The sequence below is a fragment of the Callorhinus ursinus genome, unplaced genomic scaffold (assembly GCF_003265705.2).
Source record: "Callorhinus ursinus isolate GAN/ISIS: 27379988/994484 unplaced genomic scaffold, GSC_fseal_2.0 scaffold7, whole genome shotgun sequence".
NCBI lineage: Eukaryota > Metazoa > Chordata > Mammalia > Carnivora > Otariidae > Callorhinus > Callorhinus ursinus.
Window position 1 is genome coordinate 23,566,029 of NW_027397069.1, and position 19,090 is coordinate 23,585,118.

At 38.6% G+C, this 19,090-nt stretch overlaps 1 protein-coding gene and 1 long non-coding RNA gene across 2 annotated transcripts in view; both read right to left on the reverse strand.

Moving 5' to 3' along the window:
- Window positions 1-13,970, reverse strand: part of NDFIP2 (Nedd4 family interacting protein 2) — a 67,347-nt gene extending 53,377 nt beyond the window's left edge. The window contains exons 1-2 of the mRNA XM_073894403.1: window positions 13,949-13,970; window positions 13,346-13,689 (exon numbers count right to left, since the gene is read on the reverse strand). Coding sequence (XP_073750504.1) covers window positions 13,346-13,689; window positions 13,949-13,955 — 351 coding nt within the window. The 5' untranslated portion in view covers window positions 13,956-13,970. The remainder of the gene's footprint in view (window positions 1-13,345; window positions 13,690-13,948) is intronic.
- Window positions 13,971-16,566: 2,596 nt separating this feature from the next.
- Window positions 16,567-18,650, reverse strand: LOC141373103 (uncharacterized). The gene is made up of 3 exons (XR_012378758.1): window positions 18,590-18,650; window positions 17,421-17,536; window positions 16,567-16,799 (listed from the first exon to the last, which is right to left on the reverse strand). It is a non-coding gene; the product is annotated as an uncharacterized lncRNA (long non-coding RNA).
- Window positions 18,651-19,090: the final 440 nt, after the last annotated feature.

A 19,090-nucleotide genomic window follows, 5' to 3' on the forward strand; every position in this document is an offset into this window, starting at 1 on the left:
ATACAGAGAAAAAATAAAGAAATAAAAATTAGGCAACTCCATTAAAAATTCTAAGTTATAGAAATTACACCACCTGACTTAGTGAACAGTATTTTCATGTCATAAAATGTAAACACTAATTACCGCTTTAGCCAAAAATTAGGTGCCTTTCATTTAATCCTCACAATAATTCTATGAAGTAGGTCCTATATCTGTACTATCCTTACTTTACCGATGAGGAAGCAATGGCATAGAGAGCTGAAGTAATTGGCCCAAGGTTACAGTGCTTTATTTAAGTGAGAAGCCAAAATCTGAACCCCAGAGGTGAGACTACAAAGGTCATGATATGGGAGGAGAAAGGGGGACATGTAAGAAAACAAGGTAGAGCTAACCTTTGAACAACATGGGTTTGAACTGTGCGGGTCCACTTACACATGGATTTGTTTCTGATACTGTACAGTACTATGACTGTATTTTCGGTATAGTTTTCTTTTCTCTAGCTTATTGTATTGTAAGAATACAGTATATGATACAAATGCAAAATATGTGTTAATCAAATGTTTATCAGTAAGGCTTCTAGTCAACAGTAGGCTAAATCTTGGGGGAGTCAAGTTATACTTGGATTTTGGACTGGCGAGGGGTGCGGGAAGCAGGCAGCACCCCTAAACCTCACATTGTCCAAGGGTCAACTCTAAGATTAATAAATCAACAAATAAATGAATATACATATATGTTAAAAACACAAGAGTTAAAGCAGCTAATGTTTTCTTTTGAGAAAGGCTAGGAAGACAAAAGGAGACTCATGTTTCTCATTTTATTTTAATATTAACATATTATATATAATATATAATACGTAACATTTTAACCTAACTGATATGTTTGCGAGTAATAAAATAAAATTTGTCCTCCAAGCTTTGCTGCATAACCTCGACCAGACCCTCCCTCAGTCAATCTTCTCTAAAATAAGCAGGTTGAAGAAAACGATCACTAAGTAACTTACACGCCTGGAAACAGTTTTCCTTCTTTCCACAGGTAGACCAAATAACCTAACCATAGTTAGCTATTTTGCAAATACAAGCCATCAGTCAGATGAGGAATTATGTAAAAGCAGCAGAATTCATCTAAATGACCCCTCAGCACTATTCTAAAAAGAAAATATCTACCCTAACTATGGACATCAAGAATATCATTGTATAGGCTGGGCAATACGTTGTTGTTTTAACATAACTGCAAAACTGTTCACTTCATAAATAAAAGATAATACACCAGTAAACTCATGTATACACTTGAAACATTCAGAAAGACTTTCATCTATTTTTTCAGTAAGTATGTACTATGCACCTATGATTGGCCGAGAACTATTTTTTTTTAAAGATTTTATTTATTTATTTGACAGAGAGAGACACAGTGAGAGAGGGAACACAAGCAGGGGCAGTGGGAAAGGGAGAAGCAGGCTTCCCGCAGAGCAAGGAGCCTGTTGCGGGACTCGACCCCAGGGCCCTGGGATCATGACCTGAGCCGAAGGCAGACGCTTAACGGCTGAGCCACCCAGGTGCCCCTATGCTATATACCAATATAAACAAGAGAAATCTAAGCTCTACTTCCCACTGAGTTTACAAAATACATACCATGGAATAAGAACTATGATAGGGATAAGTGCAGGGCACCTGGGTGGCTCAGTTGATTAACCATCTGCCTTCGGCTCAGGTCATGATCCCAGAGTCCCAGGGTCGAGTCCCATGTCAGGTTCCGTGCTCAGCAGAGAGTCTCCTTCTCCCTCTGCCTCTGCTCCCACTACCGCCCCTTCCCCCCGCTAGTGCTCTCCCTCTCTCTCTCTCTCTCAAATAAATAAATATCTTTTTAAAAAATGATAGGGATCAGTGCAGTGTTAAAGAACACACAGAACTTGGTAGTTAAAGGGGGAAATGAAGGGGGGAAAGCAAAGGGTGAAGGAAGATTTTCTGAAGGAAAGAACATCTAAACAGATCTGAATAAAGAATAGAAAATAATCCTGGAGGAAGGAGGGAGAAAAGGAAAAAGGGGAATAATTTGTTCAAATGCCAAAATGCCAGAAAGCATAGTTTAGAGTGGTGGTTAGAGAGGGGCAAAGCAGGAGAACAAAAGTAATATAGTTCAAAATTTGGCTCCTGTGCAGGGCAATAACAAACCAAGCAGAGGGGAGGTAAGCAAGGGCTCATGCTGTTCTCTAAAGGTTACAAACAAAAACTTAAAAAGGGTCAAGATTTATTTCAAAACCTTCCTCTTTGGGGGAAATCACACAAAAAGTCACGTTGATAAATGAAAGCTCTCAGTGAGAACAAATGTTCTATAAAAACTGTCACTGCGGGACTTCTTCAATCCAACATCTGAAGTCTAGAAATCGTAAGCACCTCAAAATTAGTAAAGAGGTAAAACCATCCAGTTTATTTCCTGATTCTCAAAGCCTATGCCAAACAGCACAATTTCTTCACACAACGTAATGGGTAATTCTGAAGAAACATCATAGACAAACTAAACCACAGCACATTCCTAAACTTTGAAAATATTAAATTGCTCATGTTCAAACAAATCTTAAAAGCAAGTCAAACCTTTGAGATAATCTGATAGTAAATATTAGACCATTGCAGCATTTCCCAACTTGCATTTGGCATATATTTAACAAGAATTTTATCCACACCTTAATTCCAGCTAAGTAATCAAACTGGAAGAAACCATAACAACATGGTTGTTAAAACACAGATATAGGATGATTTATACTCACATGCTAGGTAGGCTAGTCTTAATTACAAGGATCTTGTCAGTAAATTTACATTTAATAAATGTCAGTAGAATGTATTCCATAGTTATCTAAACTTAAGTCAAGCCTACATACATGAAAGACATAAAATTCTAAAATATTATTAATAGACATACAATGAGACAATGTTTTAGAATGTAAGTCTGACATTAAGGAAAGAATAAAAAGAAAATAGTCGCTAAGTAATCAATATAAAACAGATGAGAAAATCAAAGGAGTACCCACAACTCCACAATTAATGAAGATACTAATAAGCAGGGCCACAGCATATGGTTCACATGTTACTTACTAAACAACTCCAGGGTGAGCCAATCACACACACACATATATTTATATACATACACACACACACAAAGAGCCAGCAATATACATTAAACTGGAAGGTAATACAGATACACACAACTACCACCATCACCATCACCACCACCAAGAGCCCAAGTCTTAGTAGCAATGAAAAAACAAATATAAAAACAATAAAATAAGCAAGATTTTGAGCGTACAAAATTGGTCTTGAGCTAGCAACATTCATTCATTCGTTCATTTTTAACAAATACTCCCTAAATGCCTACCATATGCCAGGTACTGAAAGATATAGCAATGAACTAAACAAACAAAATCTCTGTTCTCATGAAGTTTACACCTGGGGTGAAGGGAGGAGGTAGGAATTAAATACACAAAATATTTAGAATATCAGTTGGTGATGAGTACTACAGAAAAAACTTTGAAAGTATTTTGAAAAGGGTATATAGTTGTTTTAAATAAGATGGCCAAGAGGGCCTCAATGAGGGGACCACTCCAACAGAATGAAGATTCTACCAGACATGAGAAGTCTGTCTTTGCCATTCTCACAGAAAAAATTTATACTCTATTCCACTCCCCATTCATCTCTACCCCAATTCTAGTGACAGACTAGGCGTTTGACTGATTACCAGGTAGAAGTAAATGATGCAAAACAACCTTACCACAGTCCTAAGGGTTTCTAGACTGGGTGAAATAAAAAATTTGTCAGAAGCATCTGGCAACAGGCCCAAGCTTCCGGACTGTTTGAGGTATATTACCATAACATCTATATCAGAGGTGGGCAAATTACAGCAAGCCAAATCTAGCCCACTGTTTTTGAGCCACATTAATCCGTTTACATATTAAGTATGGATACTTCTGCACTACAACAGTAGATCTGAGAAGTTATGACACAGATCACATAGCCTGGGAAGCCTAAAATATTTACTATCTGGCCCTTTACAGAAGTTGGTCTAGATCATCAACACTACCATCACCATCATCACCACCACCACCACCCCCCCCACAGTATGACCACTTTCAGGGTCACCTTCATGAGCACATGACCAGTGTAGTCACTAGAACCCTGCCTCAGGAAGGCCCCATGCTTGGGGTTTAATGCTCTATGGTCACCATCTTAAAATTTTTAATAATTTTATCTCTGAATCTGAGTTTTATAAGTAAACCCCAATGAGACAATAGTGCATGTGCCAGGGCTCAGAAGAAGCCGTAAGAAGGGGCGCCTGGGTGGCTCAGATGGCTAAGCGTCTGCCTTCGGCTCAGGTCATGATCCCAGGGTCCTGGGATCGAGCCCCACATCGGGCTCCTGACTCAGCAGGGAGTCTGCTTCTCCCCTTCTCCCTCTCCCTCTGCCTCTCTCCCTGCTTATGTTCTCTCTCTGTCTCTATCTCTGTGTCTCAGATGAATAAATAAAATCTTAAAAAAAAAAAAAAGAAAAAGAAGCCATAAGAAGTCTGCCTCCCCGGGAAGGATTCTCAGTCAGTTGAACCCTCTGGCTCTGACTGACCTCCCCACGCTTGCCCCATAACTAGGGGTATAACAAGGCACCAGCCACGCCCATCCCAGGCTGGCATCACTGTGACACATTCACAGGCAAACCAGCAAGGTTTCCTCCTGTGGCTGATTCAGGTATGGAGCAAGTCCTGGCACGGAGGATGCAATCCCTTGGGAGTTGTCCATCTGCTGTGGGTTGAGACAGCAGACCTACAGGAAGGGGAGACTGGCTTCCTTGCCCCAGGCCAGGAACCCATATTTTCATTTGGCACTGGGACCCACAAATTATGTAGCTAGACTTCACTGCTTTCATAAAACAAAAATTATAAACCAAAGTTGTAAATGAAACTTCCATTCTTCTATCAAATTCATAAAATTTCTATGGTCTGTCCCATTTCACTCTGAGCCAACGCCCTTCTTCTTGCTCTAGCCACAAAGTTTTCTTCATATTCTTACACCAACAAACTAATATTCACCATAAGCCACTATCACACTTGAAATACTCATCAACTAGAACAGTTCAATCAAGCCTCAGCCTGACTGTCACACCCTTCAGAATGGATGACGTTCTCTGATTATCCTGATTCCAGTCAAGTGAGGGGTCAAACCAACTGGTGTGACATCTCCAAAGATGGTCACCACCAATTTCTTACCTGCATGTATATGCATGCCTCTCCTTCACTGAGAGATGGAGTTTATTTCCTCTCCCTTTGAACAGGGCTGAATCTATGACTGCTTTAAAATTTAGCACAGAGGGGAACTGAAATGATCCAGTCAACAGTACCAGTTGAGCTCCCAATCAACAGTCAGCATCAACTGCTAGCCAAGTGAATGAGTTATCTTGGACATTCCAACCCAATCAAGCCCCAAAACGGCTGCAGCCCCAGCTATCATCACATGGAGCAGAAGAACCTCTTTATTGATCAAAGCCAACCCACGGAATCATGAAACATAATAAAATGCTCGCATATGGAGTAGTTTGTTATAAAGCAATATAAAACAATAACAAAATCTGAATACCACATCCATCACAGCTAAGCCTATTATTTAACCTCTTTATGTCTCATTTTTTCTCATCTGCAAAGTAAGCATCAGGATATTATCTATTTCACAGAAGTGGTCTAAGGATTAAATGTGCTCATATGTGTAAAGCACTTGGCAGAGTTCTCAGCATATTCCTGACATAATGCAAAGTCATTATTGTTCTATTATTGCTATTTCAGTATTGATAAAATTTATTATTCATTCCACAACCTGCTTCATTTTTTTAAAAACTACCTAGTACTATCTGAAATTATGCTGACTTATTTATCTGCACCCCCTCCTCCACCAAAGTATGAGCCATACGACATTTGGCTATTGTCTTGTTCACCAGCACTAAAACAGAATTTGGTAGACAGAGATACTTCATGAATTATTATATATTGAATAAATGAGTTTCAGGACCTCTGTTTCATAGTTAACAATGATATCCAAGAACTGTTCCCATACCTTAAGCATAAATCTGACAAGAGGCACTCAAAACATAAAATAAGCATATCAACTATAATGTGGTATTTTCATGACATAATTCCAACACACTTGTTACTGCACAAATCTTTTACTATTACTAGATCATGTACTACTTAAATATGCCTAAGCGATGGCCAGCATTTGATTCAGTATCAATTAGGTGTGCTCATGTAGTATATCATCTGTACTTTAATTTTTTTAAGCTTTTTAACTCCTGCACAGTTAACACACAGTGTTATATTACTTTCAGATGGTGTACAATATAGTGATTCAACAATTCTATACATTACTCCATGCTCATTATGATAAGTACACTCTTAATCCCCTTCACCTATTTCACCCACCCCCCCAACCACTTCCCTTCTGGTTAACTATCAGTTTGTTCTCTATAGTTAAGAATCAGCTTCTTGAGGGGCGCCTGGGTGGCTCAGTTGGTTAAGCGACTGCCTTCGGCTCAGGTCATGATCCTGGAGTCCCGGGATCGAGTCCCACATCAGGCTTCCTGCTCAGCAGGGAGTCTACTTCTCCCTCTGACCCTCTTCCCTCTCGTGCTTTCTATATCTCATTCTCTCTCTCTCAAATAAATAAATAAGATCTTTAAAAAAAAAAAAGAATCAGCTTCTTGATTTGTCTCGCTCTTTTTTCTTTTGTTTCTTAAATTCCACATGAGTGTCAAGTATTTATCTTTCTCTGACTTTTTTGGCTTAGCACTATATTCTCTAATTCCAACCATGTTATTACAAATAGTAATATTTCATTCTTTTTATGACTAATATTCCATTTTATATATACGTATGTATGTATGTGTATGTATACACACACACACATACACACACACACACACACCCCACATCTTCTATATCCATTTATCTATGGTTGGACACTTGAGCTGCTTCCATAATTTGGCTATTATAAATAATGCTACAATAAGCATAGGGATGCATGTATGTCTCTAAATTAGTGTTCTTGTATTTTGGGGGTAAATACCCAGTAGTGTAATTATTGAATTGTAGAGTAGTTCTATTTTTAACTTTCTGAGGAACCTCCATACTGTTTTCCACAGTGGCTGCACCCACCAACAGTGTACAAGGGTTCCTATTTCTCCACATCCCCGCCAACACTGTTCCTTGTTCATTTGTATAATTAAAAAAAAAAAAAATGAGCTGCCCTCAATCAATCAAATCAGTGACACACTTACAGTTAATATCACTACAAGCACAGAAATAGCCAGAGAAACTTTAATATGAGCTCTGTTCAAAAACAAATTAACCAGGGGCGCCTGGGTGGCTCAGTCGTTAAACGTCTGCCTTCAGCTCAGGTCATGATCCCGGGGTCCTGGGATCAAGCCCTGCATCAGGCTCCCTGCTCCGCGGGAGGCCTGCTTTTCCCTCTCCCACTCCCCCTACTTGTGTTCCCTTTCTTGCGATATCTCTCTCTGTCAAATAAATAAATAAAATCTTAAAAAAAAAAAAAATTAACCTGGCAACACACAATAACATAATACTAGTCTTCAATCTGTGGAAACTTGGTATAATATAGATTTGAGTATGAATTTCCTCAATTACAGTTTTTATTTATAAGTTTCAAACCTATTCTAAAGTTGAGATAAAAATCATTCACAGGAACCCTGAGTGCTGAAGCACCTCCAAAATACACCAGGTCTAGAAGGTAGAAAGACACACAAAAACATAATTCATTATAACAAGTTCTCTAATACTGTGATTTTCAACTTTTCTCTGCCTTGATGCAGATGAGATACAAGTAACTCGCCCTCTCTCCCTCTTCCAAATATAGTTTTGTAGGAGTTTTTACATTTAAGAACAGGCAAACAAACCAGAGGGGTGTAGTACAGAATTGCAGATGAGAAATAAACATACGTAAAATCAAAGAAGTAAGAAAGAATACATCACGGCTGAAGAAGTAATAATAATAAGTAGGTCCTGCTAGACAACAGCAGTTAGTGCATAAAAATTAAGAGGAGGAACTCCTAAGATATTGCACTGTACAGGTATGGAAAGGTCCATTCAGGGAACTTTTATTTTAAAAACAGAAATTTAGATTTCAAAATTCCAATAAGCCCACCAGAATGGCTAAAATTAAAAAAGACTGACAACACCAAGATTTGGCAAGTTGGTGGAGAAACCAAAATTTCACACATTGTTGGTAAAAGTGTAAAATGGTACAACTACTTGGTAAAAAGTCTGGTGGTTTCTTATAAAAGTAAACATACACCTATCCTATTACTAGTAATTCCACCCAAGAGAAATGAAAATATATGTTGATAAAAACATTTGTACAGGGGCGCCTGGGTGGCTCAGTTGGTTAAATGGCTGCCTTCAGCTTAGGTCATGATCCCAGGGTCCTGGGATCAAGTCCCGCATCAAGCTCCCTGCTGAGGGAGCCTGCTTCTCCATCTCCTTCTGCCTGCCACTCCCCCTGCTTGTACTCTCTCCTTCTGTCAAAATAAATAAAATCTTAAAAAAAAAAAAAAGATATTTAAAAAAAAAAAATATTCCTACCAGCTTTATCCATAATAGCCAAAACCTGGAAACAACCCAGATGTCCATCAACAGAGCAATGGATGAATAAACTGTAGTGTATTCATTCAGTTTATACAATGAAATACTATTCAGCAATAAAAAGGATGATATACAAATTTATGCTCTACAAATATGACCCACACAGTGCAAAAGACACACTGAAGGATGGTCAGAAGAAGGAAGAAAGTAGTAAGTAGGATCTTACAACAGTCAATGTCATAGAAAGTATTAACATTTAAATAGTAAGTACAAAATGAGTTCACAAAGAGAAGTCAGAGAACAGTAGAAAGCTTCTTATCAGGAATAAAGAGTTTCAAGGAGAAAGTAAGTTCCCAGTGTCAATATAACAGAAATCCAGCAAGATGAACAAAGAAAAATACCTATCAGATTAAGCAATGAGCAACTCTGATGATGTAAAAGTGGTGTGGTAAGACCATACACCAGAAAAAGGATACTGATAAATTCAAAGGAAACAAACAAGTGAGGATCAAAGAAATAAAGGTAGGCCAAGAAGGAAAAAGCTAGAGAGCAACATAATATAAAAGGCTACAGTATTTCTTTAACATGAAAAGCAAAAGTAAATGACTACACCTAAAAATCCCCATCTATTATCTCATCCAGAACATGTACTATTGAGTAAGGCAGTCGTGGGCGTGACTGTCCCTGCATATTCCCGCTGAGTGTGAAAGTCTGCAAAACTTACCTACTTCCTGATACTGAGTAGATTCTTGTAATAAGTCACCTAGGCAATAAAGAAGGTCAAGGTTACCACAGCACATAACTATACTCCAAGGGAGAGGTGAACTACCTTGTTTGTTGCCTGCTACAATGTTTGCTGCTTGCTAAAAAAGTACTGGAGCCTTGGTCCTCAGTTCCTCCATTGTGACCCACTACATGCATCCATCTAGACTCATCACCTTCATGGGAACTGGGTACTAACGAAAACCTACACAAACATGCTGATGTTCATGCCACTTGCTGTGTTATGAGTAATAACGCTAGTGTTTCTGATCTGGCCATCTCCTGTTTTTTACTAGCAACAATTAAAAATTAATAAAACTAACTTATTAGCCTATAAACATGGTAAAATCAAATCTTAAGACTTTTCACAGTACTTGACATGAGCAACAAAGAACTAGTTGATATTCATGTTGCTATATAAAAAAGAGACACAAAAGTGGTCACAAACAAAAACTGAAATATATATAATACTTTATAGTTTGTATACCTTAAGTTATTCATAATATTATTTATCATGTAACGGCCTCGGTATTTTATCTTTTACATATGTTACAACATATAATTCTCATAATAATCCTTATGAGATAGGTACTAATATGATGAAACTGAGGCTTCAAATGTTAAGTAAATAAGCTAAGGGCCCACAAACTGTAAACAGCACAACCTAAATACAAGCCCAGATGCCTTTAAAATGTGTTTTTTTTTAAACCATCAATAATCAATCTCCTTCCCAGCTGATTTACCAAGGACAACTCTAATTCTCCAGATATAAGACCAAAGTACCTAGACCTTTACAGTATGAATACTTCATTATGTTCACAGAAAAATTAACATTTTGGAAATGTTAATCTTAAAATTTTCTTCAAAATTCTGCGATCAAAATTTAGGAAGAGCTAGGTCAAACAAATCCAAACCATTGTCTCTACTGTAGAATTTCTCATGGTTTTAATATGCAAATATATGTTTTAACATGCTAATATAAGCCATAAATCTTCTAAGATAATCTATTATCAGCATTCTGGAAAAGAGTTTGGGAAACTACTGCTACAATCAACAATGCCAACTTTACTGGTATACAGAATTATCTTTGAAACCATAATAGTCAGCTTGGTTCAGGTACATAATCCTTTACAAGAGAGAACATCAAAGTTAGAATGTGGCCTAACAGCTTCAAGCCAAATCAACTACTACATAGTTTGGCAACATTGCTCATTTTTTACCAAGCAAGACTTAATTCCCCATAACACAAGGAAATTATATAGCATACCTAGCTTTTTCTGAAATTAGAAGGGTAATAATTAAGGCTTTTGGTAGCTCTACATTGTTTTACCTAACAAAATTCAGACCCCCTATAACAAGGGAAGGGAAGAAAAGACCACAGAAAAACCAGTTTCCACATAAAACCTGGCATTGGTTAATGGTAGTGAGTCATCCTGGTGGGCCTGCGCATCACTGCCAGCTTTCCAATATGGAAAAGCTAAACTGTAACTCTATCACCAAGTGATAAATTATCATCACATACTATTTCACCCCTAAGTATATCTGCCCGTCTCCTACTTAGTCATCTCTTAACATTCAACAACTGAAATTGTTTACTGCTCAGTGATCTACTAATCATTCCAGAGTTTTCAAAAACTCTGAGCTAGAGACAGCCACGCAGCAGTTGTGTTCATCGTATAAACAAACCAGAGCTGCAGATTTGTCCCGGGCCAAATAGTCTAGGAGACACCAATTCAGCTGCTTCTTTGGAATAACTAGATAGAGTTATTTACCAGGCCACTCTCAACAAAACCAAGAGTTATACTAGACAAAGGAAATAATTATGTAATTACAAAGCAACAAGGAATTAACATCCAAATTTAAACTACACTAAGACTCTCAAACACTTGCCCTACAAAGAAAACCCATTAATATCATACCTACTTTCAGTGAACAGTAACTTTATTTTTTTTATATAGAAAGCAGGAATTAATGGATTTTATTTTTTTAATTTTTATTTTTTGTTGTTATGTTAGTCACCATACAGTACATCATTAGTTTTTGATGTAGTGTTCCATGATTCATTGTTTGTGTATAACACCCAGTGCTCCATGCAGAACGTGCCCTCCTTAATACCCATCACCAGGCTAACCCATCCCCCCACCCAAGAGTAACTTTAAAAGAACAAATTTTTGCCCTCTGCTCTGAAGGAATGCTTCCACCCAATCAAAGTCTATTTCAAAGTCTACGTAGGACATATCTCCAGTTGAGGGGGAAAAAATGAAATAAAATATGATATGTCCACTTATTGTGAAGAAAGTTGTAGAGAAAAGGAAAAAAATCTTAAAACTAGGAGAGTAAATTTCAAAATATTGGTGTTAGGAATTTTTTTTTTAGTAATAATTAAGTCAAGTCTTAACTAGTCATAACTACTGAAAGTGAATGTGACAATATAACAAATTATTTTAACGCACAGCTATATCAATTAAAAATGTTTTGAGTAGTGACTTGTGTATGAGAACATGGTTGATTCTGATAAGCAAAATCCCCACAGACAAAGAATTCAAATCAGTTAATGCCATTAAGGAAACAAATAGGATCAAGAAAAGAAAAGAGATTAGAAAAAAACCACGGGAAATAGTACTCAATATTAACCTACTGAATTTTATTTTAGCTAACATCTGCAAAAATAATAAAAAATAAACTACCAAAAGTGTATACACTGACAACTTGAAAAATGCCTTCCATACTGACAGTATTTTCCAAACCATTCTGAAATACGGACAAATTTTCACAAAATTCAACATAGATCATTTGACGATTTACAGGATGTAAAGCAGATGAAATGAAAGCATCATGAGCTTTTACCTTAGAAAAATGCAAAATTGCATACATTGGGATTTCATCTTTCAGTAGCCTTCATATTTGTCAAAATGCAATTATTAAAAGAAATTCTTAGTTCATAATTAAGGCTCACATGTGCAAATACATATTTGTTCTATTATACCTACATTTGTAAAATTTCACAAACAGTACTATTAATTGCACCATCAATGCTACATATTAACGTTTTCCTCCTCTTCCTTAGTAAAAAGGTTTAACTTAATTACCATCTGAAAGTTTATATTGTAACTCGCTACCTAGTTACAACAGAAGAGTCAACTATTGCCGAGACCCTTTTTTAAAGAGTGTTTACAATAGAAGGCCCCAATGCCAGGACCATAATTAATACTAGAGGAAAAACTACGTTGGAAAAATTGACACTGAAAAATAGAGAGGGACACTTTTCAGTCATTTTAACATACAAAGGCTTATGTGGTTGAACTGGAAAACCCTGTATTTAATGAAAAATAATTCTTCAAACAAGATTTGCGTTTTTTTCTAGTAAAACTTCTATATCCTCTCCTACCCCTCCCCCCAAAAAAGTCGGAATTGGAAAAAATAGTCACTTTTAATACTAACAATGGAAAAGGACAAAATGACAAGGTTAACTAGAGCTGAGACACAAGATCAGCACCGCTATTCTCTATAGTTACACAATTTTTCAACCCACATTTTTCACCGAATCCACATCCCACCCTACATCGTGCTTACATCTCCTCCCCCCACCAACCCGCTCCATTTATGACGGCGATCATCTTCCTAGCAGGTATGTGAACTCAACACCATTTCCAGCAGACAATCCACTGGAAAGATCTCAGAAGTGACTGGGTCAGGAAATTAGGAAATGATCGAGAAAGTGAGAAGTAAAACAAATACAAGTTTTAGGAAAGGGAGGACGGAGGGCGTCCTACAGCGGGGTATAGGGTGCGGGTGAGGGGCGGGGAGGTAGGAGGAGCCCTGGGTCGAGAGCAAACGGTCTCGAATCAGTGGCAAGCTCCACAAGGAGAGGTGTAAAGGAAAAAAATAAATTACGCAGTTTTTAGCCCGAAGAAGGGGACTCCCTGGTCAACGGCGGGAGGCGGGCCGCTCAGGAGGCCGGGGCGGGGGCGCAGGAACTCACCACCTGGTAGCGGCCAGTCCCCGGCTGGTGGTGATCCATCCTGCCCGGCTCGGTATCCGGCTTCCGAGCGGGCGAGTCGTCTCGGTTCTCGACCCCCTCGTCCACCCCCGTCGCCGACGTCGTCGCCGCAGCGCCCCTTCCGCCTCTGTTTCTGCCGCCGCGGTCGCCCGGCCGGGCCGCTTCACTTCCTGTCGCTCCCGCAGCAGCCGCGGAATCCTCCGCGTCGGCCACCGCGCAGTGAAGCCCCAGAACGACGCGCGCGCTACTGAGCATGCTTGGAATAGTTGCGCATGCTCGTTGGGTCCTCAGGCGTCCCGTTCGCGTCGCAAGCAGGGGAGGTCGGGCTGGGTGGGAGGAGCTGGAAAAGTAAGACAAGTCCGGGGAACTGTCTAGGTTGTTGGGAGTGGGCGGTGGCAAAGGGAACGGAAAAAAAATATCACCGTCCTTGATAGGTCTTTTCTATTGGACGGGTTTCGCGCAAGCACAGGCGGGTACACAGTCACACCACGCAGAAACCAGAGTGGAGGGGAAAGAGAACGCATACCTAGAACACCTGAGGTCGGGTCACCACCCATTTACCCAACACGTCCTCTTATTACTCACCCAGCATAGGACAATGCAGGGAGATCCGTCTCTAGGACGTTCCTGTAACGCGCATTCAAAATCATTAGTGAGGTAAGGGATATCTTTTTAAATATTGTTTTGACCCCCTCTTGGTAGTATGAGATTTAAGAATCTAACAGGGACTCTTCAACCATACTCTTAATATCTCGCCAAGGAAGGAGGCCTCTGGAGAGCCCTACGTTACTGGAAGGATACAAGAATATAATGAAATAAGATAGGACTGTTTTGTCATCCTACTCAAATAATTCCGAAGGATTTAACAATAAATTTGTGTACTATATAAGTGTCTGGGTAACTACACGTTACCTACTATGTGTGAGTATCTCCCAAAGGCCACAAAGCATGTTTTTCTAGGGAGTAGAAGAGTATGATGGGACAAAATAAAGTACCTTTTAACCCAAAGACCTGCTTTCTATGCGCTGAAAACTATGATCCCACATAATCTGGCCCAGCTATCTCTTTTACTTTACTTCCTTCCTGAATCTCCAAAGGACATTCCTGGAATGAAAAAGGCCACTGAATGAGCCTGATCAGCTAGTTAAAATAGCAAAAATACAATAAAGACAGAAACTCATTGAGAGATCATCACCAAAAAAATTTAAACCTTCTTGACAATTTTATTCAAAGCATTGACTAGTTCTTCCTAGTTTTACCATCCTGACACATCTAGTGGTAGAGAGCATGAATAGGCTAACAATAAAAAGAGAATAATATCATACTTAAATGTCTTTAAACTTGTTTTCTTTTGATCTAGGTTCATATATTTTAGATTCGAAGACGATGAAATAGAACATTTTCTTGTATTATTGTACAAGAGGTCACCCTCACAATTTCACCCCAAATGGTATCATCTTTCATGGTCAAAACAACAGTATCAGCAAAATGAAATTAGATTCCTACATCACGTATGACCTATACTGCTCCTTTAGAACTTAATTTTATATGTGCTTGTGTTTTCGTTAACCATTTATATGTCCATTTGTTGTTTCTCAAATACACTACTGCTCAGGGCAGAGGCCATTTTTTACACTTAACACACCCAGATCAGTACTGAGAACATAATGGTAAAAGCTTAAAGACCTGACCAAAAGTAGACATCCTGAATCCTGTTAGGGTGACGGATTCTTTCAATTTTACCCTCCTCCCAAGTTCTGTGAACATTTTGCTAATCTAGAGAGCAAATGACAAAATTCAATGGGAGAGCACTTTTTCAGTGAAGAAGAGGAAGAGAAAGAGGGGAAGGAAGTAAAATAATAACTAATGGATATTGAATCCTCCCCAAGCTGGGGGCTGCATATGTTACATCATTTTATCCTCACAATATCTCCTTGCTGTAGGCATGACTATAATCCCTGTTTAACAAATCAGTAAGTAAAGCATCAAGAGGTTCAGGAACTTGTCCAAAGCCAAATCACTAGCAAATGGTCACAGACTCCAGAGTCTCCTCTATATTAAGCACTATGCTATAATATACCCTAAAAAAAAAAAAATGCATCACAAAGAGCCAATCTGACTTCGTTAAGTCTACCTTCTTGATCTATATGAAATAAATGATTTTTTCTCATTATCCCCAAAAGAGCCACACTGAGCTCCTTTTGCCCATTTTACAACTAAGCCAGTGTGACCTGTAGTAGCCCATCACAAGGGAGGCCCTGAGTTGTCCCACTAAGAGCAATGTATTTTGGGTGAAATGGGAATAACAATATTCTTATCCTTTTAGAGGCCTTAAGCAACATCCAATATATTCAACCCCTAAACTTACTGGAAGTGGTGACAACTCTAGTTACCTAAGAAGTTGGTGGTAGTGTACCTCTAGAAACTAGTTCAAGTGCAATTTTAGAATTTTAATGCATTTCACTAACACCTCTTGTTCTGGCCTAGTCAATTTTCATCTCCAAATATACAGCCACCCATAATTTCACGAGTGCCACGTTGCAGTACTGGGGCAGACATGGAGATAAACTGCCAGGATTCCCCATCCAGAAAACACTCTGACCAGGTGCAAGGAGTGTGATTAACCAACAACCTCCAGCTGTTAGCTGTGTCGGGGTTTCCTTGAGTTTTCAACCTGAGGTCGTGTTATTTTCAGCGTGGCATCTGGTCATTGACTGGTGGTGGTACAGGTTAAGCCACTTTTGCCTGACACTGACCCTTTTAAGGGGCAATCTTTGCTTCATAACTCCCTGCTAAACTCGTTAGCTCTGCAGTATGTTGTAATGAGTCTCCCTGCCCGATCTTTTTTCCTTTCACAGATGTTAACTCCCTAATAAATCTCTTGCACTCATAAATTCATAGCAGCATCTGCTTCCTGGAGAACCCAAACTAGACAAGTGCCAAAATGTAAAGTGATAAAACATTGTTCATATCAAAATTGTGTGAAATGACTACAAAGGTCCTTTCACATAATTGATGTTTCACCTCCAGAATCACCCCCAGTACCCTCCATTGTTCCCATTTTCTCATGTGGACATAATGTCTTCCCACTCAGAATGACTTGGATGTTCTGTAGAGTGATGCTATCGAGTCCCCTTTTCCTGGGACATACTTCCCACTGGAATCCCTCCTACCTTCCCAAAAGCAGAGTCATTCCCGCCAGAGGTAAACTGCTTTCTTATCATCCTCCATTGTCTCCTCTCAGCTCAAATCGGGTATGCTAAGCTCCATATATATGTGCCAAGATTGTTTGTTGATATTCCCACCAATTAAAGAGCAGTGGACAGACATGCCATTGCCTGCAGATGGCTTTCTACACAGGCCTAAATCACAGGTAGGCAAATGCTCCAAATTTTCCTTAATTTTTCAGTGATTTTTTAGTGCTTTATCACTTCCCCTACAACATAGAACATACAACATAGAACATGCAACATAGAACTACTCCTCAAGTAGCTGCTGATGGTTAGTGTGACCATAGATCCTAATAGTTAATTGTATTTGGAATATGTATGACTTTGCATATTTATCTAGAGAATGATTTAAAAGAGGTAAAATTGCATTCTCTGAAGATTTCCGTCTCTACCTAATAAAAATTCACTAGCCATTATTTTCTGTACACTAAATTCTAAACTAGGTTTTAGAAAATACAAGAAATTATTGTCACTTTGGTAAATGAAAATAAGCATAATTATTACTCCAACGTTTTATCTCTGTTACCATGTATATGGATCTTTTAAGCAGTTTGGAGGCTGGGACCTCAATTTAGCTTCACATAGTGTTCCTTATTTAACTGTTTCTGAAATTCCTGTCATCTGTTCAGCTCTGTAATTTTAGAAAGAAAATCTAAGTGAGCAATTTGACAATCAGGTATCTACTTCCTTTCTTCTCTTTATTCTCATACACTATGTTGGAAGAACCTAAAATACAGCTAATGTTTTTTATCAGTCAGGGTTCAACCTAAGAAAAGGAACCAGTAGAAGATATATATTAAGAGATTTGTTGCAAGGAATTGACCTACACTGTTGTGAGGACTGGTTAAGCCTTCAAAATCCATAGTACAGGCCACTGGAACTCTAGAAGAGTTCTAGAAGCTGCTGTCTTCTTCTTCAGGAAGGCCCAGTTCTGTTCTTGACTCTTCAACAGATTAAATCAAGTCCACCCAGATTATACAAGATAATCTCCTTTACTTAAAGTCAACTGATTTGGACTTTGACCATAATATCTACAAGATACCTTCACAGCAACGCCTAGATTAGTATTTGAGTGAGTAATTGGAGCTATAGCTTAACCAAGTTAACACAGAAAACTGAATATCACATGTTTATTTAAGTACTATAAATTGGGGGCACCTGGGTGGCTCAGTCGTTAAGTGTCTGCCTTAGGCTCAGGTCATGGTCCTAGGATCCTGGGATCGAGCCTGGCATCAGGCTCCCTGCTCTGCAGGAAGCCTTCTTCTCCCTCTCCCACTCCCTCTGCTTGTGTTCCCTCTCTTGCTGTGTCTCTCTCTGTCAAATAAATAAAATCTTTAAATAAATAAATAAATAAATACTACAAACTGAAGGGAAATCGGACAGGGAGACGAACCAAGAGAGACTATGGACTCTGAGAAACAAACTGAGGGTCCTGGGGCGGGGGTTAGCCTGGTGATGGGTATTGAGGAGGGCACGTATTGAATGGAGCACTGGGTGTTATACGCAAACGATGAATCATGGAACACTACATCAAAAACTAATGATGTAATGTACGGGGATTAACATAATAAAATAAAATTTAAAAAAATAAATACTATAAGCTGAAATTATCTCTATACAATAAAGGATAGAGAGAGAGAGAGAGAGACCAAAGAGAGAAAAGTTCCAGAGAGTTAGCTTAGAGATTAAAATAAATTTCCATATTAAATATTTCCTATCAGCCTTATTTTATATATGTACTATTATATTTGGAGGAGTTTCTCAGAGTCCATAGTCTTTCATGGTTCATCTCCCTGTCCGATTTCCCTTCAGCTTGTAGCAATTAGAAAATATCTGAATTCTGATAAGCTGTCCTAACACTATTTTTATTTAGCACTTTCATTTTTTGTTTAGTCATGAGCAACAAATATGAGCAAATCAACAGCCATTTTGCCTTAGGGATTACTTATTTCAAATTGGGCTAAGTCATAAGTTATTAAAATGTTCTTTGCTTTACCTTGAGTACAGAAGGCTGTTCTTTGACCATATTAAAGCAGGACTTTATGTGGGGTTTTTTTGTCTCCTGTTTTCTCTGCAAGCCTGATCATCGCTTTCATCATAGAAGAGCAAGGCAGGCCCTGAGTATATTGCCTATTATGACAGGTTTCTCTTGACTAACTAATGCAAGATCATTGTGTAAGAAGACAAATACTATTTGTGTGTGCATGTGGGTGTGGGTGTGTGTATAAAATACTAGGAGAGAAAAATGTCTTCTATATATCCAGGTATTCTTAACAGGTTAAACATTGCCTGCTCTCTTTCTTCCATAACAGGAACTAGGCCTCATTTGTTAAATCGTATGAATGCTCCTTCACAATTAACAACATAGTACAACATTAGCAGTAAGGTTTCCATATGATAAAGTTGCCTGGTTTCAGTAGTGAGGATAAAGGGCATTCAAGATCTGAAGGGAGAAAATGGTGATAGGATTCAGACGGAGTGACTCACAAGATGCTGC